At 38.3% G+C, this 25796-nt stretch overlaps 1 protein-coding gene across 35 annotated transcripts in view; it reads left to right on the top strand.

Annotated features, from left to right (window-relative positions):
- Positions 1–25796, top strand: part of LOC139125550 (rho guanine nucleotide exchange factor 11-like) — a 244373-nt gene that overhangs the window by 77176 nt on the left and 141401 nt on the right. For 27 of the 35 annotated variants that reach the window (XM_070691626.1, XM_070691622.1, XM_070691638.1 and 24 more), the window contains 2 exons: positions 772–876; positions 11444–11493. In XM_070691626.1, coding sequence (XP_070547727.1) covers positions 772–876; positions 11444–11493 — 155 coding nt within the window. Of the gene's footprint in view, positions 1–771; positions 877–11443; positions 11494–23426; positions 23555–25796 lie in introns of those variants that run through there. The other 8 variants (XM_070691655.1, XM_070691650.1, XM_070691651.1 and 5 more) reach the window with 3 other exon arrangements.

The following is a 25796-nucleotide window of genomic DNA, read 5'->3' as shown; positions in this document are numbered from 1 at the left end:
ATGTCAACCCATAATTTTACATCACAAAGACTGTAATTCTGCCAATTTTATAAATTTTGCACTGCACAAGATGATTGAACAAATTGACAATGTTTGAATTTGTAAACTCAAAGAATAAAAATCCTTTGGTCACAAATTAAATTATTTTCTGAAAAGAAATTTACTCTTAAACACTTTTAGCATATATTCTTTACACGGTCATGTATTTCAAGGAAAATAGCCTATTAAAAACAGTAATTTCTTCACTTTCAATTTTTTTTCAATACTATGACAATTATCAGCCATGAGGTTATACAAACACAAGACCAGATAGGCGTTTTTCATCATTTCCACAGGACTCTTTGGAAAATCCATTAAAAACAGTTAAAAGTGACTGGAAATGATCACTTGGTATACATTTAATTTACAGATGCCAGGTTGTGTATTTCACATGCACTCAGGTCAGTAGGGAAGTGCGTCATTACTATTTTGGACTGTTAATTTTTATTTCTGAATTGTTTAACTTTTTTCCACATTGAACTATCTATCTTTAGGCAGTTTATACTGTAGCTTAGAATTTTTTTGATTGATGTATTTAATCATCTTTTGGGTTCTTTGGGTCCATATATCCACCTCATGCCCCTACATCATCAACTATTTACCAACAACTCCATGCCAACAACCAATTACCTGACCTGGCCACACATTAGAGAAGGTACAGCGTCATTGACGGTATTTTTTAAATATGCTGCTAGTCAATCTTCATTAATTTCTTTGAATTTGTTATTTCAGGGGCTCACCTTATACAGCGCTGTGTGATAGTTCAGAGGGATGAAAAAGGATATGGTTTAACTGTCAGCGGTGACAATCCAGTCTATGTTCAAAGTGTCAAAGAATGTGAGTTTATCCATGTTTCAACATTAAAGGTATACAGTCACCTGTAATCTAAATTTGCCCATATATGGTCAGAGGGGCGTTCCTTGGTATTCAAAATGCCTATGTGAGGGTGCTGTTTTTAAAAAGCGGCCACCCGCTTAAAATCTGTGATTGGTCAGATTTTCTCTTTCCATGGTAACTATGGCAAAATTGAAACAGGTGACAGTATACCTTTAAGCAAGGTGGTTGTCATAATTAATTATATTGTACTGGTGGTATCAGGGGTTTTGCAAAGTTTTGAAGTTGAGGGCGCCACAAAGTAAGCAGTGTACTACATTAGGGGACGACTGCATTAACTTGCATGGTACCTGAAACCCGATCAGTCCTTGCCTGAGCAACTCGGGTGACAAACAGAAGACTTTTAATTCCCAAGGTGTGAATGTTCCATTGTTATGTTTATCTAATCCAGCTAGTGCTATTGTAGTGCCATTGTAGGAAAGGCAGGTCTGTGAAATTGATCCTAGGGAAGTAGGGTATTCCTAAGTTAATGGAGCCATCCTGTAATGAGCTCAGGCAGGGGTGGGGTATTTGTGATGGTGTTGGTGTCCCCTTTCCCAGCCGAAAGCTGAAAAATCATGGGAAAATAAGGCTGCGTTCACAAAAAATGGTTAGGGGGGGTTGGGGTTGGGGCTGGAGGAATTCGGGGGGGGGGTTCGAAAATTTTTGGGGTAGTAGGGGGGGGGGACTTGAAAATTTTGCTCTGCCTGTAGGGGGGGAACTTGAAAATTTTTGTTCCCTTTTACGTTTTACATTTTCCAATTCCAAGTTTTTGTAGGTAATTCAATGAAAATGAATACCATTTTCATGTCATCCAATTGTTGTAATGTTAGTAATCATTTAACAAAATCTAGAACCATTTGTCACATGTCATGACTTTTATCTTGAAAAAATCTAAACGTGTGATTTGTCATAAAAAACAAACGAGCCTAGTAACAGGGCAGAAGCTGCAACTGTTGATGATTTTTGCAGTATTTCTATGTAATATATCAGCTACAATTTCTTGCTGTCTCCCTACAGCATAATCAAACACAACGTTAGTTTGTCGACAAAGCCTGTATATGTAAATATGTATTAGGTGATATTTGTCAGTGATACAAATGCATGGTACACATACACAGGCTGTGATAGCAAGCTGCATACTGGATAGTTCAACATGCTGTAGGGAGTAGAACAAGAACGTGGTTGTATAAACTGAACAAAAATATTGTCAAAATTGTCAAAGTTAATACAGCTACTGCCTACGGGCAGTGTCACTATCAGATACTACCCTGCTACTGCAGTGTCACTGTCACTGCATACCTGAGCAGTGATAGAGATAGCTCTGACTCTGATGTAGGGGTAGTTGGAGAAGAGTTTGTGTCAAATGACGCTCATGACAGTGAAACATACTTGTACACAAGATTAGGCTAGAGAGCAACACATGGAAGACCAGGAGACTTTCTGGCATATGAGAATAATATTAAAGAAAAAAGATAGGGTCACCATGTTCAATTTTCTAAATTTTCATATTCATGTCATAAAACAATACAAAAGTAAAACTTTGAACAGTGAAGACTAAATGAAAAAAATATGTGACTAGATGGAATTATTTATTTTTTAACCAAATTTGCCATTGTTACACCCAAAATTTCAGAGATTAAAACGTTCATTTGATGGAATATTTTAACCTTCCAGTATTGTCAATTTGGAGAAGCATCTAATTCATATATGTCTTGCACTTTTGAAACAAAGTTTGGTAGGTCACTGTATTCAGTTTTTTACAATATGGCAATTAGCCAGAATTCACAATTTGCATACTCTCTCATGATCATCATTTTGTGTGCTCTTCGGCAGGAGCAATTGACCTGGCCAGATTTAGATTAACTCAAGTTGGCTTGGACTAATACTGTAAATCAATTTAAAAACTTGCCTTAGAAATATGACTTTACAAAGTACTAATAACAGGTAATGTTGAACATCTGCGAGTGGAATGGAGCAATATGTGTTTATTTTGTCTGCGTGCACATCCTTTGCGTGCTTGTGATAGTTTGGGGGGGGACTTGAAAAATTTTGATCATATAGAGGGGGGCATTTGAAAATTTTTAAAGGTATTGAGGGGCGATCTGAATGAAAATAAGATTTCAATCGCAATTCCTCCAGGCCCCCCCCCCCCCATCGTTATTTGTGAACACAGCATAAATGTCAAAATCTCTCTGAACAGCATTTTATACATTCGTATCTATTAATTTCGTTATGCAATTTACGTTATCAGACAGTTGAAAGAGTAACTTTTGGAAAGGTCCTTCATAAACCAGAAGTGTATGCTACAATCATGTATGTTTGGAAATTGAGATTGTGGATATGAAAAAGCGCCCTCAGGTGGCAAATCATAGATTCTTATGACCATGTTTATGAATGAATTGCTGTACAAATACAGTGCTGCAAAGATGATTGTAACATTACCAACTTGATGATCTAATTAAAGAGAACGTTCATCTCTAAGTTTGTATTTTTGTGAAGAGGCAGGCAAGTTGATAGCTGACTCTTAATGAAACCCCAAAGTATTAATCTAAGCATGTTGATAATTTTGAACGCACTCAATATTCTGTACAGGCCATGTGATTGACCATTGATAACAAGTGGAATGTTTACAAGCCTATGAATGGCTTAGACCCTGCAGTGTAGAATTCTGGCATAGACCCTGCAGTGGCACGAGGCGGTCACTCCTCTTCTGACCTCCCCTACGACCACTTGCGTGGTCGCTTGTGGTGCTTCGCACGACATATTCTCCCTCTTGTAAAAAAATCCTGGGGAGAACACTTTAAAACAGAACATATCATTTGCTTTCACTGCATGGTCTATGCCAGAATTCTACATTTGATGGTCTATGCCAGAAATCTACTCTGCAGGGTCTATGCCAGAATTCTACACTGCAGGGTCTATGCCAGAATTCTACACTGCAGGGTCTATGCCAGAATTCTACACTGAAGGGTCTATGCCAGAATTCTACACTGAAGGGTCTACATTGTATGCCAGAATTCTACACTGCAGGGTCTATGCCAGAATTCTACACTGCAGGGTCTATGCCAGAATTCTACACTGCATGGTCTATGCCAGAATTCTACACTGAAGGGTCTATGCCAGAATTCTACACTGCAGGGTCTATGCCAGAATTCTACACTGCAGGGTCTATGCTAGTCTGGCAGAGACCCTGCGATTCATGTTCTTCCCTGTTGGAACACTCGCGCGCCCTTCAGAGACGGGATGCGAATCCCAGGGTCTGGACGTTCTTGCAAGCGACCGGTCGGATTTCTGCCTGATCTGGGTGCTTTAATAGAACTCCACACATCTGTTAATCAAACAAAAAATGACAAGTACCATAGCCAAATAAAATTAAAAATGAAAAATAATAACATACCGCATATATAGGTCTACTAGCTAATAGTGTAATATTCTCTCCACCCAGTTAGATAGGTGTTTCTTTTGACGTCACTACCCTTATGAATATTCATATCTTTGCAAGAACCAACAGTTGCTGTGTCTGGCAGCGCGTGCTCACAGCTGCACAGCGTAGACTTTGAATACAGGCCCATCGTGGGCACGCATAAAACAAGGCACAGCGACTGTGGAGAGTCTAGGTCTATGCCAGAATTCTACACTGCAGGGTCTATGCCAGAATTCTACACTGAAGGGTCTATGCCAGAATTCTACACTGCAGGGTCTATGCTAGAATTCTACACTGAAGGGTCTACATTGTATGCCAGAATTCTACACTGAAGGATCTACATTGTATGCCAGCATTGTACACTGAAGGGTCTATGCCAGAATTCTACACCGAAGGGTCTATGCCAGAATTCTACACTGCAGGGTCTATGCCAGAATTCTACACTGCAGGGTCTATGCCAGAATTCTACACTGAAGGGTCTATGCTAGAATTTACACTGAAGGGTCTATGCTAGAATTGTACACTGAAGGGTCTATGCCAGAATTGTACACTGAAGGGTCTATGCCAGAATTGTACACTGAAGGGTCTATGCCAGAATTGTACACTGAAGGGTCTATGCCAGAATTGTACACTGCAGGGTCTATGCCAGAATTGTACACTGCAGGGTCTATGCCAGAATTGTACACTGAAGGGTCTATGCCAGAATTGTACACTGAAGGGTCTATGCCAGAATTGTACACTGAAGGGTCTATGCCAGAATTCTACACTGCAGGGTCTATGCCAGAATTGTACACTGAAGGTCTGCAGAATTGGTTCAATGACGGTGAATTTTAAAAAAAAATAAAATCATTTATAATAATTTTCTCTTGTGTCTCTCCTATTTCGTACAAACCTATCCGGAATTTGGCAGCTCACGCCAGGTTTTCCCAGCGATTGAATGCGTCACGTTTGAGTCTGCGCAGTAGTGAGTTAGTTTCTGCCGGATTCACCGACTTGGACTTCTTGCAAAGTACAGGCGGTGAGACGGACTGTGTACACAGTGACGTAGAGCAAATACAAAATGATTGACAGCCCCCGCCGTTATTTTGGCAATAAGAAGAACGCTTGCTAATAAACCTCTGCATGCATTGAAAAGTTTGTTGTCATCTCCGTGCAAAGCTAGACATCGAGTACGTTTTATATCTGGGCGAATAATAGCATCAAGTTCGTACATCCACCGCGTTTTACAACTGATCGGTCGACAACCGCTAATCATGCGAGATTACCAAAGAAAGCTTGTTGAGAGTTACATTGAGGGAAAAGATGTGTTCGTCTGCACACCAACGGCAGCGGAAAATCACTGACACACGAAGTCGCTCCACATTGTTTTGATTTCCATCGCTTCGGGCACGTAAGAGAACAGGCTCCAACTGTAAGGACGGTGTCTTTTTCCATCCTTGAATAACCGGCCACGATTTTCGCATTTTGTAACATGGGCCCCACAAACAACACATATTTTCAGCGTTTTCGGTGATAGAACAGAGGTCGTGCTGACTTTTGTGGGAGTGATCGCACTCGACATTTTGTCAACAACGCCATGTGAGTTTTATGCACGTCTCGTTTGGGTCAATTGGTAACTCCTCCCAATGTGTAAAATTTAGTGATGTCATCTTATGAATAATATATGAGTAAAGAAAACGTCATCTCATGATAATTTATAGCAACGCAAACCCTGCAAGAAAGCCAAGTCTGTGATTCCGGGTGAAACTCCGCTGTATAGCGTTCACTCCACTCATCGCGTTCACCCTACTCATCGCGTCCACTCACGCGCGTCGCGTTTCACATGAAAGCAAAATACAAATCATTGCGTTCACTCCACTCAAACATTCACAAATCACAGACTTGAACCAAGTCTACACTGAAGGGTCTATGCCAGAATTGTACACTGAAGGGTCTATGCCAGAATTGTACACTGAAGGGTCTATGCCAGAATTGTACACTGAAGGGTCTATGCCAGAATTCTACACTGCAGGGTCTATGCCAGAATTGTACACTGAAGGGTCTATGCCAGAATTGTACACTGAAGGGTCTATGCCAGAATAATAATAATAATAATTTATTTTTCTAAAGCGATTTCCATCAATAAAATATCAAACCGCTTTACAATAAAATACAAGATGAAAATACAATAATAATAAAAGTACCATAAAAATGCTCTGGTTAAAATACAACAAGTACATAAAAACTCCGTTAAAAATACAAACTCTACAATGCAACATGATACGAACATCAAAACGATGACTTAATCATTATAGTACTTTCTGAAGAGATATGTTTTCAGAGATGTTTTAAAAGAGGCAACAGATGGTGACAATCTAATTTCTTTGGTAAGGCATTCCATAAAGTGGGAGCAGCATTAGAAAAAGAACGGTAACCAAAAGTTTTCTGTTCCCAGTTCACCGGCTCCAAAATTGGTGTGAACGCTGAGCGTGTAAACCGTTTAGGAACGTGAACTGTGATAAGATCAGAAAGATAAGCAGGTGCTTGATCATGCAAAATTTTATACACAAAAAGAAGAATTTTGAAATTAATTCTAGCATGGATAGGCAACCAGTGAAGCTCACGTCTCACTGGTGTGATGTGTTCATGCATTTTTGTGCGTGTAACTAGACGAGCAGCAGAATTTTGAAGTAACTGAAGTTTACAGAGGTATTTGTCTTCGATACCGAACAGCAAGCTGTTGCAGTAATCGAGACGTGATGTTACAAAAGCATGCACGAGTCTTTCAGTGTTTGAACGATCTAAAACATTTCTAATACGACCAATTCTATGTAGAGCGAACGATGCACACTGACATAATTTCAAAATTTGAGTACTCATATCTGCACAGCAATTTAAATAAACACCAAGATCACGAACAGATTTAGACGTAGTAACATCAGTGGTCCCTACTCGAAGAGATGACAGATCAACTGATTTCTTAAACTTTGAACAGAAGTGGATCACTTCTGTCTTAGCATCATTCAAAACCAACCGATTTTCAATCATCCATTGACGAATATCATCAATACAATGTTCAACTATGAATGCTGAGTCGACAGCACGCTCACATATCAGATACAACTGAGTATCATCTGCAAATAACATCAAATCCAGTGCATGTTTGATAATTATGTCTTCTAATGGTGCCGCGTACAGCGTGAAAAGTATTGGGCCCAGCCCACTTCCCTGAGGGACACCACAATCAAGATCACTTGGGGTTGACAATATACCATCAATACACACAGTCTGAGTTCTATCACATAGGTAGGACTGAAACCAAGCAAGTGCCTTGCCCTTAATGCCAAACCTGTGCTCTAAGCGATACAACAATACCTTGTGATTGATAGTGTCGAACGCAGCGGTCAAATCAAGTAGTGAAAGAATAACTTCTTTATGACTGTCAGTGCACGTAAAATGTCATTTTGAACTCTCAGCACTTTCTGTGCTATGATTATGTCTGTAGGCCGACTGGTATTTAGAATACAAAGAAAACTGACTAAAATACACATCAAGTTGGATTAAAACAACTCTCTCCAGAAATTTATGCTCAAATAACAGATTAGAAACAGGCCTATAATTAGATAAAACATTTGAGTCAAGACTGGGCTTTTTCAATAAAGGGCGAACTAGAGCTTGCTTGTACATTTTAGGAACTGTACTCGAATGAAATGAGGCATTCACTATTTTGACTAAATCATGTATTACATTAGGAGACACAGTTTCAACAAGTTTCAACAGTTTAGTCGGAATAGGGTCTAGTGCACAAGACTTAGAATTCATGGCATCAATGATTTTAATAAGACTGGCTTTAGTAACAGGAGTGACTCGTTAAAAGAATACGGTAGTGACTCATTAACCTTTTCTAAGGCCAAGGACTTTGGAAATTGGTCCCTGAGCTTAGAAATTTTGTTTGAAAAGAAGTCTGAAAAAGACTGAGCCAATTGAGTTTTATCATCATGAATTGGTAAAACTGAAGCAGAGGATTTCTTTTCACCTATTAAATCGTCAACGATGCTAAATAGTTTAGTCTGATCAGCTGTTTCAATACGATTCCTGTGATAAGATGCAAGTGCTTCAGTACAGAGTCTATTATAGTTCGCACGTTTTGCCGTAAAGATTAATCTGTTTACTTCAAGCGGATTTTTCCTCCATTGCCTTTCAACTTGCCGAAGATCACATTTGGCTTCACGCAGGGTCGTGTCATACCAAGGGGTGTGTGGTTTGCAGGGCTCCCGCTAAGTCACCAAAATGATTAGCCAACTCATTAGCCAAATCAAAAATCTTTTAGCCATTTTGAGTAACTTTTAGCCAGCTTATGATCTCAAGTGTGGCAACAGCTTTCTCGTCATTCAGGAGTCCCTAATTTTACAAATCAAGATGTTTTGTATGATGTTCATGATGGTTTTTACATTAACGAAATATGTGTTTAGTTTTTGCATTAATACTGTGTTTTTTATGACATTTCAGGGATAGAAATCGTTCTCATTTTTGGTGGTAAACTTTAAACACCAGAAATAAAATTAGGTAGCAATTGAATTCTAAAAATCTGGTAGCAATGTTAAGTGTATATTACAAGAGGTACAGATTGAATATTTCTGCCACATTCAGTTAGTATTCACAGTATGATAGTTTGTCATAAGTTACAGGCTTCTCATGTGGCAAATTGATGCAGTCTTCCATAACCTAAATGTTTGAGCCACACAAGTAAAACAATTTTCCATACAGAAGACAGCATTTATGGTATAGCACAATGGCAGTGTAGATACGATTATTGTGGTATTTAAGGCCCCGGTTTTACTTGTATATCATAGTTGTGATCAAGCAGGCTGAAATAGCATCTTGAGTATAAGTACTTTTCTTGAGACAAAAAGGGCTGGGCCAAACAAAACTCTTGTAAAACAAGACACAACGATATATGTTCATTTAAATTACTCACTGTTTGAGGGCATTCATTGTTTTAATGATTATGATAATGTTTTAGCCCAGATATATTTTCATTTGATATTTTGATATCATCAAGAAATGTCTGGTGATGTTCACTTCTAGATTATTAAACTGGTGGAATCTACAAAAATATTACAAAAAATTCAGAATCACATAATTTCTTGTATAAGTTATAGCAGTTTGAAAGTAGGCCGAATGGGAGTCAGTCAAGCTGAATGCCAAAGGCAGCAAAATTACCCTTCACCTATTGGACCACCCTAGGTGGTTTCTTGTGAACCATAATTGTGTAATTAGGGGGTCTTCATGCATGACATCACATGATGAGATGACCTAGACTTGACCTTTCAGAAAACCTCAGTTTTTTCTCCTTTTCTTTTGTATTATGGCTCCGTTTGTGAAAGTTTCCTTTGAAATTATGGTTTTTACTATCAAACTGAGTAGTTGCAGGCCAAATTTTGATACAGCAAAGTAGGTAAAACTTTTGATAGACTCAAGGACGACCCAGGACTCACAGAGGCAAAGCAGGCCTCAGTGTATTCATGGACGTTCATGATGTATTGTAGTATCGAACAGCAACAGTGTTTGTTTTACGTACCAGGGAATTTGTAACTTTGTAGAAAGGAGATTAAACTGTTTCAATACATTGCAACTTTGTAGGAAGGAGGGTAAACTGTTTCAACATCTTACAACATTTTATTGTTAGGTGTAGTTTTCTGTTGAGGAGGTCTAAGAATTCAATAGCCACTACATTAGCCAAACAGGAATTTTTGTAGCCATTTTTAACTTTCTTTCGCATTTGGCGAATTGGCGAATAGGTACGGGAGCCTGGTTTGTCACGGACAATTTTCACCTTGGCCGGAGCAAAATATCCAATCATATGACATGTCCTCATGGAAGCACTCAGCCAATTCATCAACTGTAGCACAGTCCGTTAGTTTGAGTTTTTGAATAGTGTGAATGGCCTGACTGAGGTCATCAGAGGTCACCGATGAGATGTTCCGTGAAATGCGCTTAATACGGGGTACACGCGGACGTGATAGATCAGTAACAAAACTGATTAAACTATGGTCCGATGGAAGAATGTCACTGAGCTGAAATTCCATGACGCACGGTTCATTTATACGAGTAATAACTAAATCCAGTGTGTGCCCTCATTCATGAGTAGGGCCATGCACGTGTTGTTTAAGACCAAGACTTTCTATCAAGTCCATGAATTGCTGAGTATCCTTCCGGTTTTTATCTTCTACGTGAAAGTTGAAGTCACCTAATAAAATCAGGCGACCAGGTGAAATTACAATACTCTCCATAAATGTTGCAAACTCGCTTTAACTCAGTCATAAAGGTTGTCACATTTACGCCATTTTTTCCGGGATGGTGGTGGGCGGTAGATGATAACAAGGTGTACAAGATCACGTGGAAGAGTTATGTAAATACTCAAGTGTTCAAAAGATCGGAACGTAGCCGCAATGGCTTTATCTGGATTGACTGTGAGATGCTTAGCAATGATAGCTGCTACACCACCTCCTCTCCTACCTGACCTTGGATTTTGATGAACTTTATATCCAGGGAGGCCTGAGCGGATTCGAGGCACACTGAAGGGTCTATGCCAGAATTCTACACTGCAGGGTCTATGCTAGAATTCTACACTGAAGGGTCTATGCCAGAATTGTACACTGAAGGGTCTATGCCAGAATTCTACACTGAAGGGTCTATGCCAGAATTCTACACTGAAGGGTCTATGCCAGAATTCTACACTGCAGGGTCTATGCCAGAATTGTACACTGAAGGGTCTATGCCAGAATTGTACACTGAAGGGTCTATGCCAGAATTGTACACTGAAGGGTCTATGCCAGAATTGTACATAATAATGATCCTGTGTGGTCTTCTTTTATGTATATACGGCATTGTGATTTTTGATGTATTACTTGTCTCCCAAGTTGAATAGCCTTGGAGTCTAGACTGGTTTAGAGTTCCTCCATGTTTGTAAACCACCAGTCTAAGTTCCTCCATCCAAGATTAGTCATTGAAAATGAGTATTTGAATGAATATTGATGAGTTGTTGTTGTGTCTGTGTGATTTCAGATATATCAATGAATATTAATGAGTTATTATTGAGTTTGTTTGTGTTTGTGATTTCAGATGGGGCAGCTCACAAAGCAGGTGTTCAGCAAGGTGATAGAATTATAAAGGTGAGCAATAATATAATATAATATATATATATATATATATATATATATATATATATATATATATATATATATATATATATATATATATATATTTATTTCATATACTATAGGCCACCGGCCCGTAAGTATACATATCACAAAATATAGTTACATCTCTGAAGACGCTGTAAATACAAATGTAGACTGTGCTCTACAAAAATTCATTTCAGTTATACAGAACTTGTTACATTTGGAATTGCACTAGAACGTTTCTTTGAGGCGTAAAATATAAATTTTGATAGATTACGTATAATAGACACATTTTCAGATTGCAATAATTTTACAATTTTAACTGTAGAAGGTGGAGTATAGAAATATCTTGATAAGTACTTAGCTCTCAAATCTGTATAAAATGGACATATCAAGCAAAAGTGAAATTCATCTTCAACCTGGTGTGTATCACAAAAAAAACAGATTCTATCAGCACGAGGGTTGTGTAAATATCTATCTGTCTCAACTCGTAGAGAATGAGCAGAAACACGAAAACGGCACAGAGCATGACAAAATTTCTTCTTATCTAAGACTGAAAAATATTTCTCTCTATTGAATGTTCTCTTAAATTCACAATAAGTATCCAGCTTAGAGAAAAAACTCAAATTAGCTTGCCATTCTTGGATGTAAATATCCTTACAACGCTGTTTAAATAAATTAATAAAAACATTTATGTTCCCAACACCTTGGTTTATCCAAGCTTCTCCCATCCCCACTGAGAAAAGCAGCTGTTTCACCCCAAGTGCCCAACACTTTTTATTCTTTTCCGCTTCACCAAATTGAAACTTATAACAGGTGTACGAGAGACGGTTTTGAGGAAGAGACAATAATCTAAGCCAGAAGTTTACAACTCTTGCCAGTCTAAAGGTGCGAACTGAGAAACGCCCCAATTCACCCTTGATGGCCAGATTTGGTACATTATGATACAATTTCAAGATATAGCGACAAAACTTATTTTGAACTACTTCCAATTGTTCCCCAGCATGTAATCCCCACACTTCACTCCCATACATCATGATTGGTAATATTTTACAATCAAATATCTTAAATGCTAAGCTGATATCCATTGAACTGAATTTACAAAGTGCTTTTTTAACATTAAATAAAGCTTTTGTTGCTTGAATTGCCAATTGTCTTTGAGCTTTGTTCCACAAACCAGAGCTTGAGAGTAATACACCAAGGTAATTATACGTGGGGACCACCTCAACTTTGTTCCCATCTATGAACCATTTTTCACAAGATTTCAGCCTGCCTGATTTTCTAAACACAACAATTTTGGATTTTGAAGCATTAACTTTCAGCTTCCATTTACTAGCATAGTGTGATAAATTGTTCAATAACCTTTTTAAATCTATTTGATGTTGAGCTGAAAGAGTTAGGTCATCATCAAAAAGCAAAAAGAAAAGTTTAATGGTAGCTATATGTATCCCTGCAAAATCATGTTCAAGAGCTTCACCCATATCGTTAATAAACAGAGTAAACAGAAGGGGAGAGAGGATACTACCTTGTTGTACACCAAGCTGGCATTTAAACAAATCTGACAACCCTGAGGTGGTTCGAACACATGCAGTTACATTTGCATACATAGAACGCAGCACAGAAAAAACTTTACCTTTAAGGCCAGCTTTGAACAATTTATAAAATAACAAGCAATGATTAATACGATCAAAAGCCTTCTCAAAGTCAATAAAGGCACAGTATAATCTGCCACTCAGAGCTATGTATCGATCTATAATGGTATGTAAAATAAAAATATTGTCTACAGTTGAATATTTCTTCCGAAAACCTGCTTGCTCCTCAATAAGAGGATAGTGGGTCTCTGACCAGACAAGTAATCTCTGATAGATAATCTCACTGAAAACTTTATTTATCGTTGGCAAAAGGGTAATTCCCCTATAGTTGTTTACCTTATCTTTTGGACCTTTCTTATGCAGTGGGACGATCAATCCTTGAGCCCACTGTTTAGGGAACTGACCTGTATTGAGTATTTTGTTAAAGAAATACAATATCAATCTCTTAAGATGTGATGGAGCATTTTTAAAATCTCGGGAGCAATCCCGTCATTTCCAGATGCTTTACCAGCTTTGAGACGCCCAAGAGCATTATCAAGTTCTTCCATTGTAATATCTGTATCAATGGAACTACTATCATACAAAGTGTCACTAAAATCCTCATTGAAGTTCAAACGCTCCAAAATGTTTTAACTTCCTCATAAAATTCATCATTTGCAGTATGACCCTGGATTATTGGTTCTGTGAATAAACCTGAGAAAAATTCAAACCATTCATCAACTGAGATATTTGGAGCTGGTCCACAGCTCTTGTGCTAAACAGTTTCCAGAACTCCCTTGAGTTTGACTGGCTACTGAGAATTTGAAGTTTTTGCTTTTCCAATTCATAAAATGCAGTTTTTTATTTTTAACAAAAGTTGATACTCTTTTTTCATGTTAACATAACCCTGGAGTGAACCTCTAGATCTTGAATTTCTAAAGAGATTTAAGGACCTACTAACACACTTTTTCATCTGGCTGCACTCCTTATCATACCATGGCATTATGTTGTCAAAAACCCTGGCCTGTAATTATTTACAGTACCGTAAAATTCCCATTGAAGCCGCACCTCTAATTGAAGCCGCACCCTGACTTTGAAACATTGTCTTGGCTCATTGTTTGCCCATTTGGGGTTTTTGAATTGTACCATAATAGAAGCCGCACCCCTTCTCTGAGCCCATCATGAAACAATGCATGCTGAAATTCACACCAGCTGGCTTGCAACGCGTCATTGACTTGTGCTAATGATTGACAGGTGTCTTTCTTACAGAAAAAATACACAATAAAAAGTTCCTTTTTAACACTTCTACCATTGTGCATTTTGTCATTGATAGTAACAAAAGTACAAACAATGCCCCATGTATCGGTACGTTTGTGTGTATGTTTGAACACGGCCGAAGTTTTTGTCAGTGTGGTAAACACCGCCATAGTCAATTACCTGATGCAACAATTTTGAAGCAACGGTGTTTGTGTACAAGTTAAAATAGTTGAGAGATTGAGATACCATGTTTCAAATACGTAGTTTTCATTCAATACCCACGTACCCTTACCGATGCCTGACGTACAACAACACCACCTGCATCATATTGACATAATGAACTGCCTATACTGTACTGTGGCTGCTGATGACCATGGTGGGTGCGTATAAGCTTGTACACGTTCCGTTTTTGATCATGAGAAAATAAAATTTGACCGCAAAACAGTTCACAAAAACATGCCAGTAAAGTTACCAAAGGTCATTCACTTGCCTTTATTGCACTATCCGAGTACGAGCCACCGGTTCGGCAACACAAGATGGCTGTAAATCAAGGGGACCCATCTGCAGTGGACGCTTAATTTATGCTAATTTTATGCACGATTTTTTTTCAACACCATTTGATCTTCTATCGCTTTCAAAATCGACTTACACGTCCAAAGAAATTGATTGTACAATCTCTGAATACAGAAGGTGACATTTTGTGAAATTCAGCGTCCAAAACCCCCTTGAAACCACTTGAAACAAAGACATCATGCATGCTGGTGGTCAACATGGCCGACTTTAGTGAGACTATTCTATTTAGAGGACGGGGGTGACCAGGGTCAGAGAATCAAGAAAGTACTGGAAAAACGTGTCATTTTCCTTACGATGCTGTCAAGGGAACTCCAGTTTCCCATTGTTTCAACATCTTTTAATAGTTTCCTTATTATCTAAAAGGAATTTTACCAAGTTTAACGACCAAATACACTCTCCTAACGTTTTATATTGGAGTTACACTAGGGTAGAGGGACTTTTTATGCGGGTAATTTATTCACGCAGAATTCATTGGTACTAATTTGCATAACAATAGCGATTGCCCCTGCAATGCTTGGTGAGCATTGAGAAAAATATCGAAACACAGGAATGTACGTAATTGAAGCCGCACCATGACTTCAGTGCGTGGTCCCAGGGGTCCCTCAAAAATGTTTCTAATACAAGCCGCGGCTTCAATTGGGAATTTTTTACGGTATAGTTTCATAGACTGGACTGATAAGTGAATGATTTCTATAAAGATGGAGGCAGCTTTAGATATGTCACCGTCTTCCAAGGCAGACAATACATTTTCTGAACAGACATTTCCCATATCACCTTCCCAAAAGACATTAAAAGCATCTTTATGTTTCTCATTCCAAATAAATTTTGTAGACTGAATTGGATCCTGCACACACCTATTATTTGAATTCTGAGATACTGAGGGAAATTGAATATCAAATACAATTGGGTGGTGGTCTGATTCAGAGCGATCTGAGACACTGAAATAGTCAAACATTGCAAAATTAACATAATTGGTTAAGATGTAGTCAACTACACTTCCACCTTGTTCTTTAAAAATGTAAAATGACCTCGTTCCTGGTCATCGAACAATCTACCATTTACAATTCTCATACCAGAGTGTTTACAAAAACTAAGAAGTAAATGACCATAAGAATTTACAATCTGATCCATAGAGGATCGTTCTGGTAACTGTTCATCATAAGCATATTCCTCCGCAAGAGGGAGAAAACCCACATTGTCGTTTGGAATATAATCAGGCTCTGTGGCTGTTCTTGCATTGAAGTCCCCACATAAAATAAATTTAAAATCTGGGAACTTTGTTGTAAATGATGCAAAATCATCTTCCAGAAGTGTGAAATTTTGTTCATCAGCATAACTGCTGGATCCATATGGAGAAAAATAAACAATACCAAAGCACAACTTCAGAGAATCTTTGTGAAACATAACCCATACAATATCACTAGTGGCATCACTCTTGAAAATCTTAACATTATTGTAATATTGACAGCGATAAAAAATACTGATTCCTCCTGAGAGTCTACCAAAATGTTTGGTTTTACTACGACTTACATGACATTTCTCATACCCAAACAGTGAATAGTCAGCTTCCGGTGCAACCCAAGTTTCTGTTAAGAATATAAAATCAAAACTTTGAAAATACTTTAACACATCAGGATTGCTCCATTTACTTTTTATACCATTAATATTCCATAGAATACAAGATAACGGTTTCACAGAAAAACAATTTTCATGATTTAGGCCTACAGAGTTCTGTAATATTGCTTGTGGCTGATCACTTGGAATGTTCAGATTACCTTGTGTATATACAGCTGGCTGGATTTCACATGGACCTCGGCCAAACCCCTATCTGTTGTTGAGCTTCTTCAATTTCGGATCTTTCTCATGTGGATCTAGAATGAATACTTCACCTTCTATAATCAATTTATCGTAACGCATGGTGGCTCTTTTATTGTCCTGTCGAGCTGCCGCAAGGAACGGTCCGAGTTTTTCTTCTTTTTTCGCGCACCAACGGAGAGAGGTCTTCTGTTACTCGATACGGAGAATCACGAGGAAGGTTTCTGCTTTCTTGATAAATCTTGTCTTTGTCTTTATATTTGTTGAACTTTACGACGACAGGTTGGGGACTGGTTTTGGCTCTGGTTAGTCTGTGAGCTCGCTCTATTTCCACATTTGCATCTTCTATGTCGAGTTCTTTGTTCACGAAATTGCGTACCTTTTGTTCAGTGTCACTCCATGTTTCATTTTCGTTTTGCTCAATGCCATGAATTATCAAGTTATTTCTTCTTAACTGACCGTTTGTGTAATCCTGTTGCGATTCCATTTTGTCGAGTTTCTTACGCAGTTCCAAGTTTTCTGCTTCCAGTTCGGCAATACGACAATTAGCTTTAGCCAGTTCCTTTTCCACACCGTGGAGACCTTCCTTCAAATCCGCTGCTCTCTGCTCGGCCTTTTCTTCCAATATTGAGAATCTGTCCTCCAGCGACTGGTGTAAGGATGACATTTTCTCATTGATGAAAGATTTAAGCTGGAGAACAATGGCGTCTCCACTACCGTTTGACGGTTCACTAGGCTGAGTGTTCATCGGCGAAGGCATTGGGTCACAGGTGGCAGTAGAGATAGGCACGGCTGATTCGGTGTGTTTACTCTGCCTGGTAATCATAGCTTTTATTTGTTGTTGCTGCTGTCTTTCTTTGTTGGGTCCAGGATTACTTTCTATGTCTCCACACACCAGTACTAGCAGACTGAGAAGCATGGCTAGGCGGACGAAGACACTCAACGATACATTGTCCGTTCCAATATGGCGTCTTCCATTGTCACGGCACCTTGCTTGCCCATGCTGAGAAAAACTGCCGATTCGCAACCTCCATACTTCAAGAGAGACACCCATATTGCCAAAATCTTGTTAACCACTACATAGAGCGGACTCACTCAGTTCTTCAGCTTCAACAGGGTTTGTCTTTCCCACAAAATGTAACAAATTTCGGAGACGACATGCACACACGTTGTTCTCCGAATTGTGGTAAACAGCGCCCCCTATGTATATATATATATATATATATATATATATATATATATATATATATATATATATATATATATATATAATATATATATATATATATATATATATATTTTTATGCAAATCTGCAAAAGTTATAGCCCCTTATTAGCAGAGTGGACTGTCCTATGCTAGATGTAATTCAATCCAAAGTTTTGGAGAGAGTAGCAACTCCATTCCAAAGTTTTGGAGAGACTAGCAACTCCATTCCAAAGTGCTGGAGAGATTAGCAACTTCATTCCAAAGTTTTGGGCAGAGTAATATTCAGCGATATATTCAGCTAGTGAGGTACTTATCTATTGTGAACTATGTAACTGAATGCACAAAGCTAGCGAGCTATGTGAGAGGTCAGAAATCTATAGTCTGTGTCCCCAATCTGCACTAGCGCATTTCAATCTGCGCTATCAATCTGCACTCCCATTCTGCGCTCTCAATCTGCGCTCCTAAACTGCGCTCTCAATCTGCGCTACCATTCTGCGCTCTCAAACTCTCAGGGTACAGTAGAAATCAAAGAATATCCAAGGTAAAAGGGACAACAAATTACATTATTGTTTTGAAAACTTGTATTTTTGTCCATTACTTTTTCCCGAACGACTTTGCTCAAACTGTCTATAGTTAACTTAGTGGTAGATGGGTTGTTGCGTTATATGTGTCCGCACAGTAGGTCAACGTAATGTCCCCGAATAAAAATACATGGGTGAATGCAAGTGTTTTCACTCGCTAACTTATTTTTCTAACTGAGATCTGCTTTATCTCAGTCAGAAAATATCAGACTGAACAGTTTCTGAGTTTGCCGAATCGGCACAACATCTTGCTGAGACACGCGAAGACCGAATTTAACTGTTGTGTCTGTTTTTTCAAAAATATCTTCGCACAGACGTACGCATGAACTGTGTTCAGAAAGGTAGAACACTGCGGGACTAAACTGTGGTCACTGAAAAGCTAGAATTGTCATTATGGAACAAAAAACAAAATTAAATGTCATCGTTGACGTGTCATTACGTTGAAAATCCAGTTCCAAAAATGACTAATAAGTCACCAAAGTATGGGAAAGTCAACTGCACAACCTAACCGATACGGTATTTCCCCATGAAGGAGCGACTTTGCACAATTTTTAAATATTGGTTATTTACTGTCCAGTATCAAAGTTTGACGTCCCATATATTTCTGTTATAGATAGATATATATATATTTCTGTTATAGATAACAGACTTGGAATATATGTTGAGTCCCATATCAATACTAGACGTCACCACAACGATGTACCTTGTATCTGGGCACGCTGGGTCTGAGTGATCGTCGATTATCGGATTTTTATTGGCGATGTTGGGACTCTAATACCGAGACTATACTTGTCAAATCACTTGTAATTCTATCCGATAAATATCTGAGATTTCACCCATGAATAGATCTGGCTCAGCTCGGCGTTGTCAGTCTAACTCTAACTTTGATACAAGCACTGTATGAAAAGTCACATTTGTCATATGCTTTACCTGGGTGATACAAGACTTGTCAAAACGCAGGTAAGTATATCCAATGTAGGTGCTACCGGAGATTTCATGCTGGTTCAGCCCGACTTCGTCTGTCTGATTTCATTTACAATACTAGACAATACTAAAGACTTGTCAAATCACCGGTAAATATCTGATATATCGGAGATTTCCCCTCTTCTCATATCTGACTTAACAATCCTAATTTCCTGAAAATATCCGATATCACATAAAAGTGCAATGTCGCTGTATCCTATTGTCTACTGTCTATACCGCTGAGCATGACGTCGTCGTCGTGTAAGATATGATTCTAGGTTTCGGTGGATTAAAGCATATACTGCTGCATATACGGCTTTGTTTGACCAGGAAACATGACGAGATACGACAGTTCTAAATTACCATGAGGGATGCCTCTTCTTTTTTAGCTCCATGGTATTACGAAGCATCGTCTTTCCACAGTTTGTGGAGGGACTGTGTCAAAAGTTATGTCAGAGGGACCGTGATACAAAGCGTAAAAGTTCTTAGAAAATCATGTCGATGCGATGTGCAATGATGACCAGATGCTTTTACAGACCTAGCAAGCTAAAGAACTAAATTCGGGACTATCTCTATCAGTTTTAGGCTACTGATCTTCTGAGCAACAAGCGTTCGTAGCCAAATAAAGAACGTCAAAAAATTTTGGGATAGACGTTAGTCGACGTAGTCTTCTCGTGAACGTCCTTGAACCAGAACCGCGACCTTTATTTTTGATGCGTTCCGTTGTGAAAGGATTCACAAATGTATCGAAACAAATTCACGTGACTGAACTAGTTTCGTGGTTGGTACAATTTAGCTATTCTAGGTTTTCGGTGTCAAAGATAAGCATTACGTAAATGATTCTATTTTATGGAGATGGTGAAACATCGCCTGCTGTACTGTCTGTTCTGAATAGAACCGCCGGTTTCCATGGTGACCATGCGACGTCTGGGCTGTGGCCCGATTTTCCCATCGGGTTTCTAATACATGTAGTAACTGACTCTCTTGCTCCATTGCTAGTGTTGTTGAAAAAGGGGATCAGATGTACGAATCTCTTTTTTATAAAATCCTTGACAAAGACTACCAGCTGTTTTCTGGTATGTACGTTTCACTTCGCAAACGGGCTCAATTTGAAAATTAAAAGCTAAACACCAAGGGTGTAAAACATTTTACTGGGCACTCTCGCCGTACTACCAGCAGTAGCGAAGATAAATTACATGGCGTCCTTGTATGATTGCCTCGTTACGTCGTGTGCACTGTTGACAGTACAGTGGTCATGACTTTCTCTACCGCGAGTTCCACATATTGTCCATTTATGTGTAATATTTCACGCAGGAACCTGTCTGAAGGGGCTTCGCTACACTTCAGCGAGATTTTTCCAATCATAACTTAGTCAAAGGGGGTCTTTTTAAATCTCCATGTTTAGATCAAGTTTGCCTTCAAGTTGCTCTCTATTTTCGAATTGAACGTGCCCTGTCGCGCAACTGTTTTCCTTGATATAAGGTTGTAGCTAGTATTGCTAAAAAGACGTCCAGTGCAACCGCCCAAAACGCAGAGTCATGTTTTGGCTAGAGTTGGATATTTCGTCTTCACATCTGTGGAAAAGTTTGCAGTAATCTCGAACGAATCTATTTAGTTTTCACCACTCAAATTAACTGTTTTATTGGTTTAGCTACTGTAATAGTGATAGTTGGGTTGAAAATGAGCTGATAGAGATGCTCAGCTTGTGAAATTATTTAAATTACGGGGACATGCTCGTGAGGGATTGTGACTAGAGAAAGATTTACAGACTGACCATCGTTTACAAGAGCGGAACTTCAATCGCAGTGTTTGTGCTTGTTAGTTCAATTGTTCCGTATGAATATGGTTTCAACAATCGAAAGAGAAGGAGCACATACATTTATGAGAGAGTATGTGTCTATGGAATTATAGTACGTAATTTATTATCTTTGCAGATGTGATACCACCTTGCCTTGATTATATCGGGACAGGTTGACGCGGTGACAAGGGAGTACATTGTCGTTTCTGACCTCCTCGCATGATATAAACATAAAGCTAGAACGGATGTCATAATTTGTTGATCAATGCCAGCTACGATCATACATGAAAACAAGGGAGCAGCATTGAAAGTGCCACAAAAGTTATGCAGTTTTAGTCGTGGGTCGTCCTTGTGGACAACTGAAAAAATTATTTACAGCTCGAACCAACCACTGAAGTTGAAATGACTGGTACAAATCAGAGTGTTCCAAGTTCACGGGAATTCACTTCTTGAATGATAGGACTACATGTAAATCGCCTTCTTGTTATCACGTGCAAATCTTGAAAAATCGCAAACATCTCGAGAAAATATATCTATCATTGTTTTTACTTGTCTTTTGCAATGTGTTATGGCATCAACTTACCGAATCGTCACCGTCATAGTATCAGTTTCTTCGACATCACATCTCTCAGATCAGTGATGTCATCTTTATTTGAGAAATTCATTAAATCCTCAATCGGAGTCAAACTCACAACGTCAGCACTCAGTCAGAGAAACAATATTTATAGTGACAGGCCAGGCATTATATTGCGTTATGTGAAACAGAAAGACATGATTTACATTTCCCTTTACGATTTTCGCGATTTTGTGCACAATTACTGTGAATTATTTTGGCAAGTTAACTCCCAACCTACTATCCTGATCAGTACAGAAATAGATAGCCATTGTGTCACATCATCTACAGGTCACCGGCCGCACACGTTTGTATTCAGCTAGCTTGACGTCACTGGACGTAACTTGTCAATCATCATCACAGACATTGCGAACTGGCTAACGTCAGAATTGTCGGGCTCAAAAATTTCTCTGAACATGAACAGAAATGCTCAATATCGACAGAAAAATCGTAAAAAAGTTTTTAAATAGTGACGGTAACCCAGACCAAAAGTTTGTATCCACTTGCGCTTCCGTAGGCCATCCTACAAACTGCTTCAATCAATGTCGCAAGGTTGCTGCAGTGCTGGTAGCAAGCCCTGCCACTCCCTCTGCTGTGCGTTGTTGGGCTGTCGTCTAAGTCGTCGTGACTTCTAGCAAGGTCTACCATAATTGTAAGCGTACTTGACTTTGCGCTTACTACATGTACTTGATCATTTCTCAATCTTTTTATATCAGAAAGAAAATTCATCGAATGTCTTCTTCATAGCCCTAGGATCCATGAGACTATAACTGTATGTCGCGCTTGATTCGGAATTGCATTCGATCGTACATTACTCAATAACCAGTCTTCCTTACACTCGGTATGGTGTACAAGTGTTGGTATGCTGTACAAAAATACAAATCTATTTCAACACTAAACCATGCCATGTCTTATTATCTAGCGGGCAGCTATATCGCGGCAGTGTCACAAATGCCACCGTAATGACTAAAATCAAAACATTCATGGATCGATAGCACAGAATGGGAGCGCAGATCAATAGCGCAGATTGAAATGCGCTAGCGCAGATTGGGGGCGCAGACTGTCGATTTCTGACCTCTCACATACCTGAGGTAGCATGACACTTAAATGTCAGATTGGTCCTTGAGTACACCTATAAAATGTGTAGACTGGCAGTCTGCAGTTGTTTCCTGTTTGTATTTTGCATAAAAGCATTGGTCTAGGGGGCTACTCACGTAAATAAAGGTATTCTGCAAGGAAAATTCCCATTTCTTTGCTAATATTGAAGTGGAATTTTCGTCAAATCAAATGATGGTGACTTTAAATATGAGAAAAGTGGAGGTCTGTGTTTTGTAATTAAAAGTGGCCCTGCTCTTTTGAAAATATTGAGTTTTATGTCAATGCAAAAACATTGGGAATTGAAGTGGCATAAATATCACATACTAGTAATAATATTGTAGTGAAAGACTAGGTGATATATATTTAAGGGTGATCTGATTTTCATATTTGATCAGTCTGTCACCCCTTCTAGTAGTTAAATGAGAGAGTCCAAACTGGGCACGGCCTCAGTTGACCTCGCTGTCATTAGTTGACAATAAGGTTTATGTCAGGAGTCAATTAGTGTCACTGCTGAATTTGTTATGTCCACCCAAGCTGTAAAGAACGTGTTTCCAACACAAGTCACTATCTTACACCGTAAGTGTTTATTCTTAAAATTACATTATTTTTGTGTGGGGAAATGAGGTGAAATAGTGTACCCATGTTCATCCCTGTTACTTCACGGCAAGACATTGACCTTGTATAGATTGATTCGAACAGCTCTTAATATGTGTAGTCACATAAAGTGAATTTTTTTCAGAGGGTGAATATCGTTTATCTTATGTAAATTGTGTGAAATTACGTGAATTTTGTAAATATGAAAAGCTATGTTTTGTCTGTAACCTTTCCTCAGTATATTTTGTTGCCAAGTAATGTATCAAGAAAACATTTGATGTTCAAAGTGGACATGTATGTTTGGTATTTATGAGACTACGCCATAAGATCACAGTCACTTTTAGGTTGTAACAGTCCAAGTGTGTGTTGTGTAGAAGCTTGATATGACTGAGTATTGTGAAGGGCCAATCAAAATGAAATGAATGGATTTTACAATTGAAGAACTACAAAGTGTTGAAGGCAAAGGTTTTTACTTGTTTCTTTTTTTTAGCTCGACTGTCAGCGACGCGGAGCTTATCAAATAGGTTGATTTTCCGTCGTCGTCCGTCGTCGTCCGTCGTCGTCGTCGTCCGTCGTCGTCGTCGTCGTCGTCCGTCGTCGTCCGTCAACAATTGCCTTCTCCTCTGAAACCACAAGTCCAATTGCTTTGAAATTTTATATGCAGCTCACTTGGGGTGACCTCACTTAAGTTTGTTCAAATCGTAGTGAAATTTGCATATTTGTATTTTTGGGGCATTTTTTGGTGTTTTTGGTAAAAAAATCTTCTTCTCTGAAACCGCTTGTCCGATTGCTTTGAAATTTGATATGCAGTTTACTTAGGGTGACTTCAGTCAGATTTGTTCAAATCGTGGTGAAATTTGCATATTTGTATCTTTAAGGCAATTTTTGTCATTTTTGGTAAAAAAATCTTTAAAAATCTTCTTCTTCAAAACTACCAGTCAGATAGCTTTGATATTTGGTACATATGTCCCTAGGGATGATCTATTTCAGATTTGTTCAAATTGTGCAGAAATATGCAAATTTGCATTTTTAAGGCAATTTTTGCGATTTTTGGTCAAAAAATGTATTTCTCATAAAGTACTGGTCTGATAGGTTTGAAATTTGGCATACAGGTTTCTATAGATGAACTAAGTAATATATATTGAATTTCTGATGAAATCTGTAATTTTGTATTTTTGGGGCAATTTTTGCAATTTTGGTCAAAAAATGTGTATTTCCAAAAGTACTCATCTGATAGCTTTGAAACTTGGTATGCAGGGTTCCTACAGATGAACTAAATGATATTTATTGAAATTATGATGAAATCTGCAATTTTGTATTTTTGGGGCAATTTTTGCCACTTTTGGTCAAAAAATGTGTATTTCCAAAACTACTCATCTGATAGCTTTGCAATTTGGTATACTGGTTCCTACAGATCACCATAATGATATTTATTGAAATTATGATGAAATCTGCAATTTTGTAATTTTGGGGCAATTTTTGCCATTTTTGGTCAAAAAATGTGTTTCACAAAAAGTACTGGTCTGATAGCTTTGAAATTTGGTATACAGGTTTCTACAGATGAGCTAAGTAATATATATATATATATGAATTTCTGATGAAATCTGTAATTTTGTATTTTTGGGGCAATGTTTGCCAATTTTGGTCAAAAAATGTGTATTTTCAAAACTACTCATCTGATAGCTTTGAAATTTGGTATAGAGGTTTCTATAGATGAACTTAATAATATTTATTGAAATTATGATGAAATCTGCAATTTTGTATTTTTGGGTCAATTTTTTCCATTTTTGGTTAAAAAATGTGTTTCTCAAAAAGTACTGTTCAACAGCTTTGAAATTTGGTATACAGGTTTCTATAGATGAACTAAATTTGATCTTTTGACATGATGATGAAATCTGCAAATTTTATTTTTTGGGGCAATTGTTGCCATTTTTGGTCAGAAAATTTTATCAGATAGCTTTGGTTGACATGTTCTTAGGGATGATCCAATGTGATATATTCAAAGTACAATGAAATCTTCTATTTCTGGCCACTGCATTGAGCTATCAAAGATTCATCAACATGTGTCAAAAATAGTTATTCTCTACATAAACACAGCGGAGCTATATCGGCCACTAGGTCGCTTGTTTTATTAGCTTTTGAATTTGAGTCAGCATTGATTGCACAGGTGACCAGCATTTATAAAAAGTGTCCTTCCTCAAAACACAGAACATGACAAAACAAA

Source organism: Ptychodera flava (assembly GCF_041260155.1).
Source record: "Ptychodera flava strain L36383 chromosome 3 unlocalized genomic scaffold, AS_Pfla_20210202 Scaffold_25__1_contigs__length_14229661_pilon, whole genome shotgun sequence".
Lineage (NCBI taxonomy): Eukaryota > Metazoa > Hemichordata > Enteropneusta > Ptychoderidae > Ptychodera > Ptychodera flava.
The sequence above is the reverse complement of the archived record's forward strand: the minus strand, read 5'-3'. Positions and strand labels throughout refer to the sequence as shown.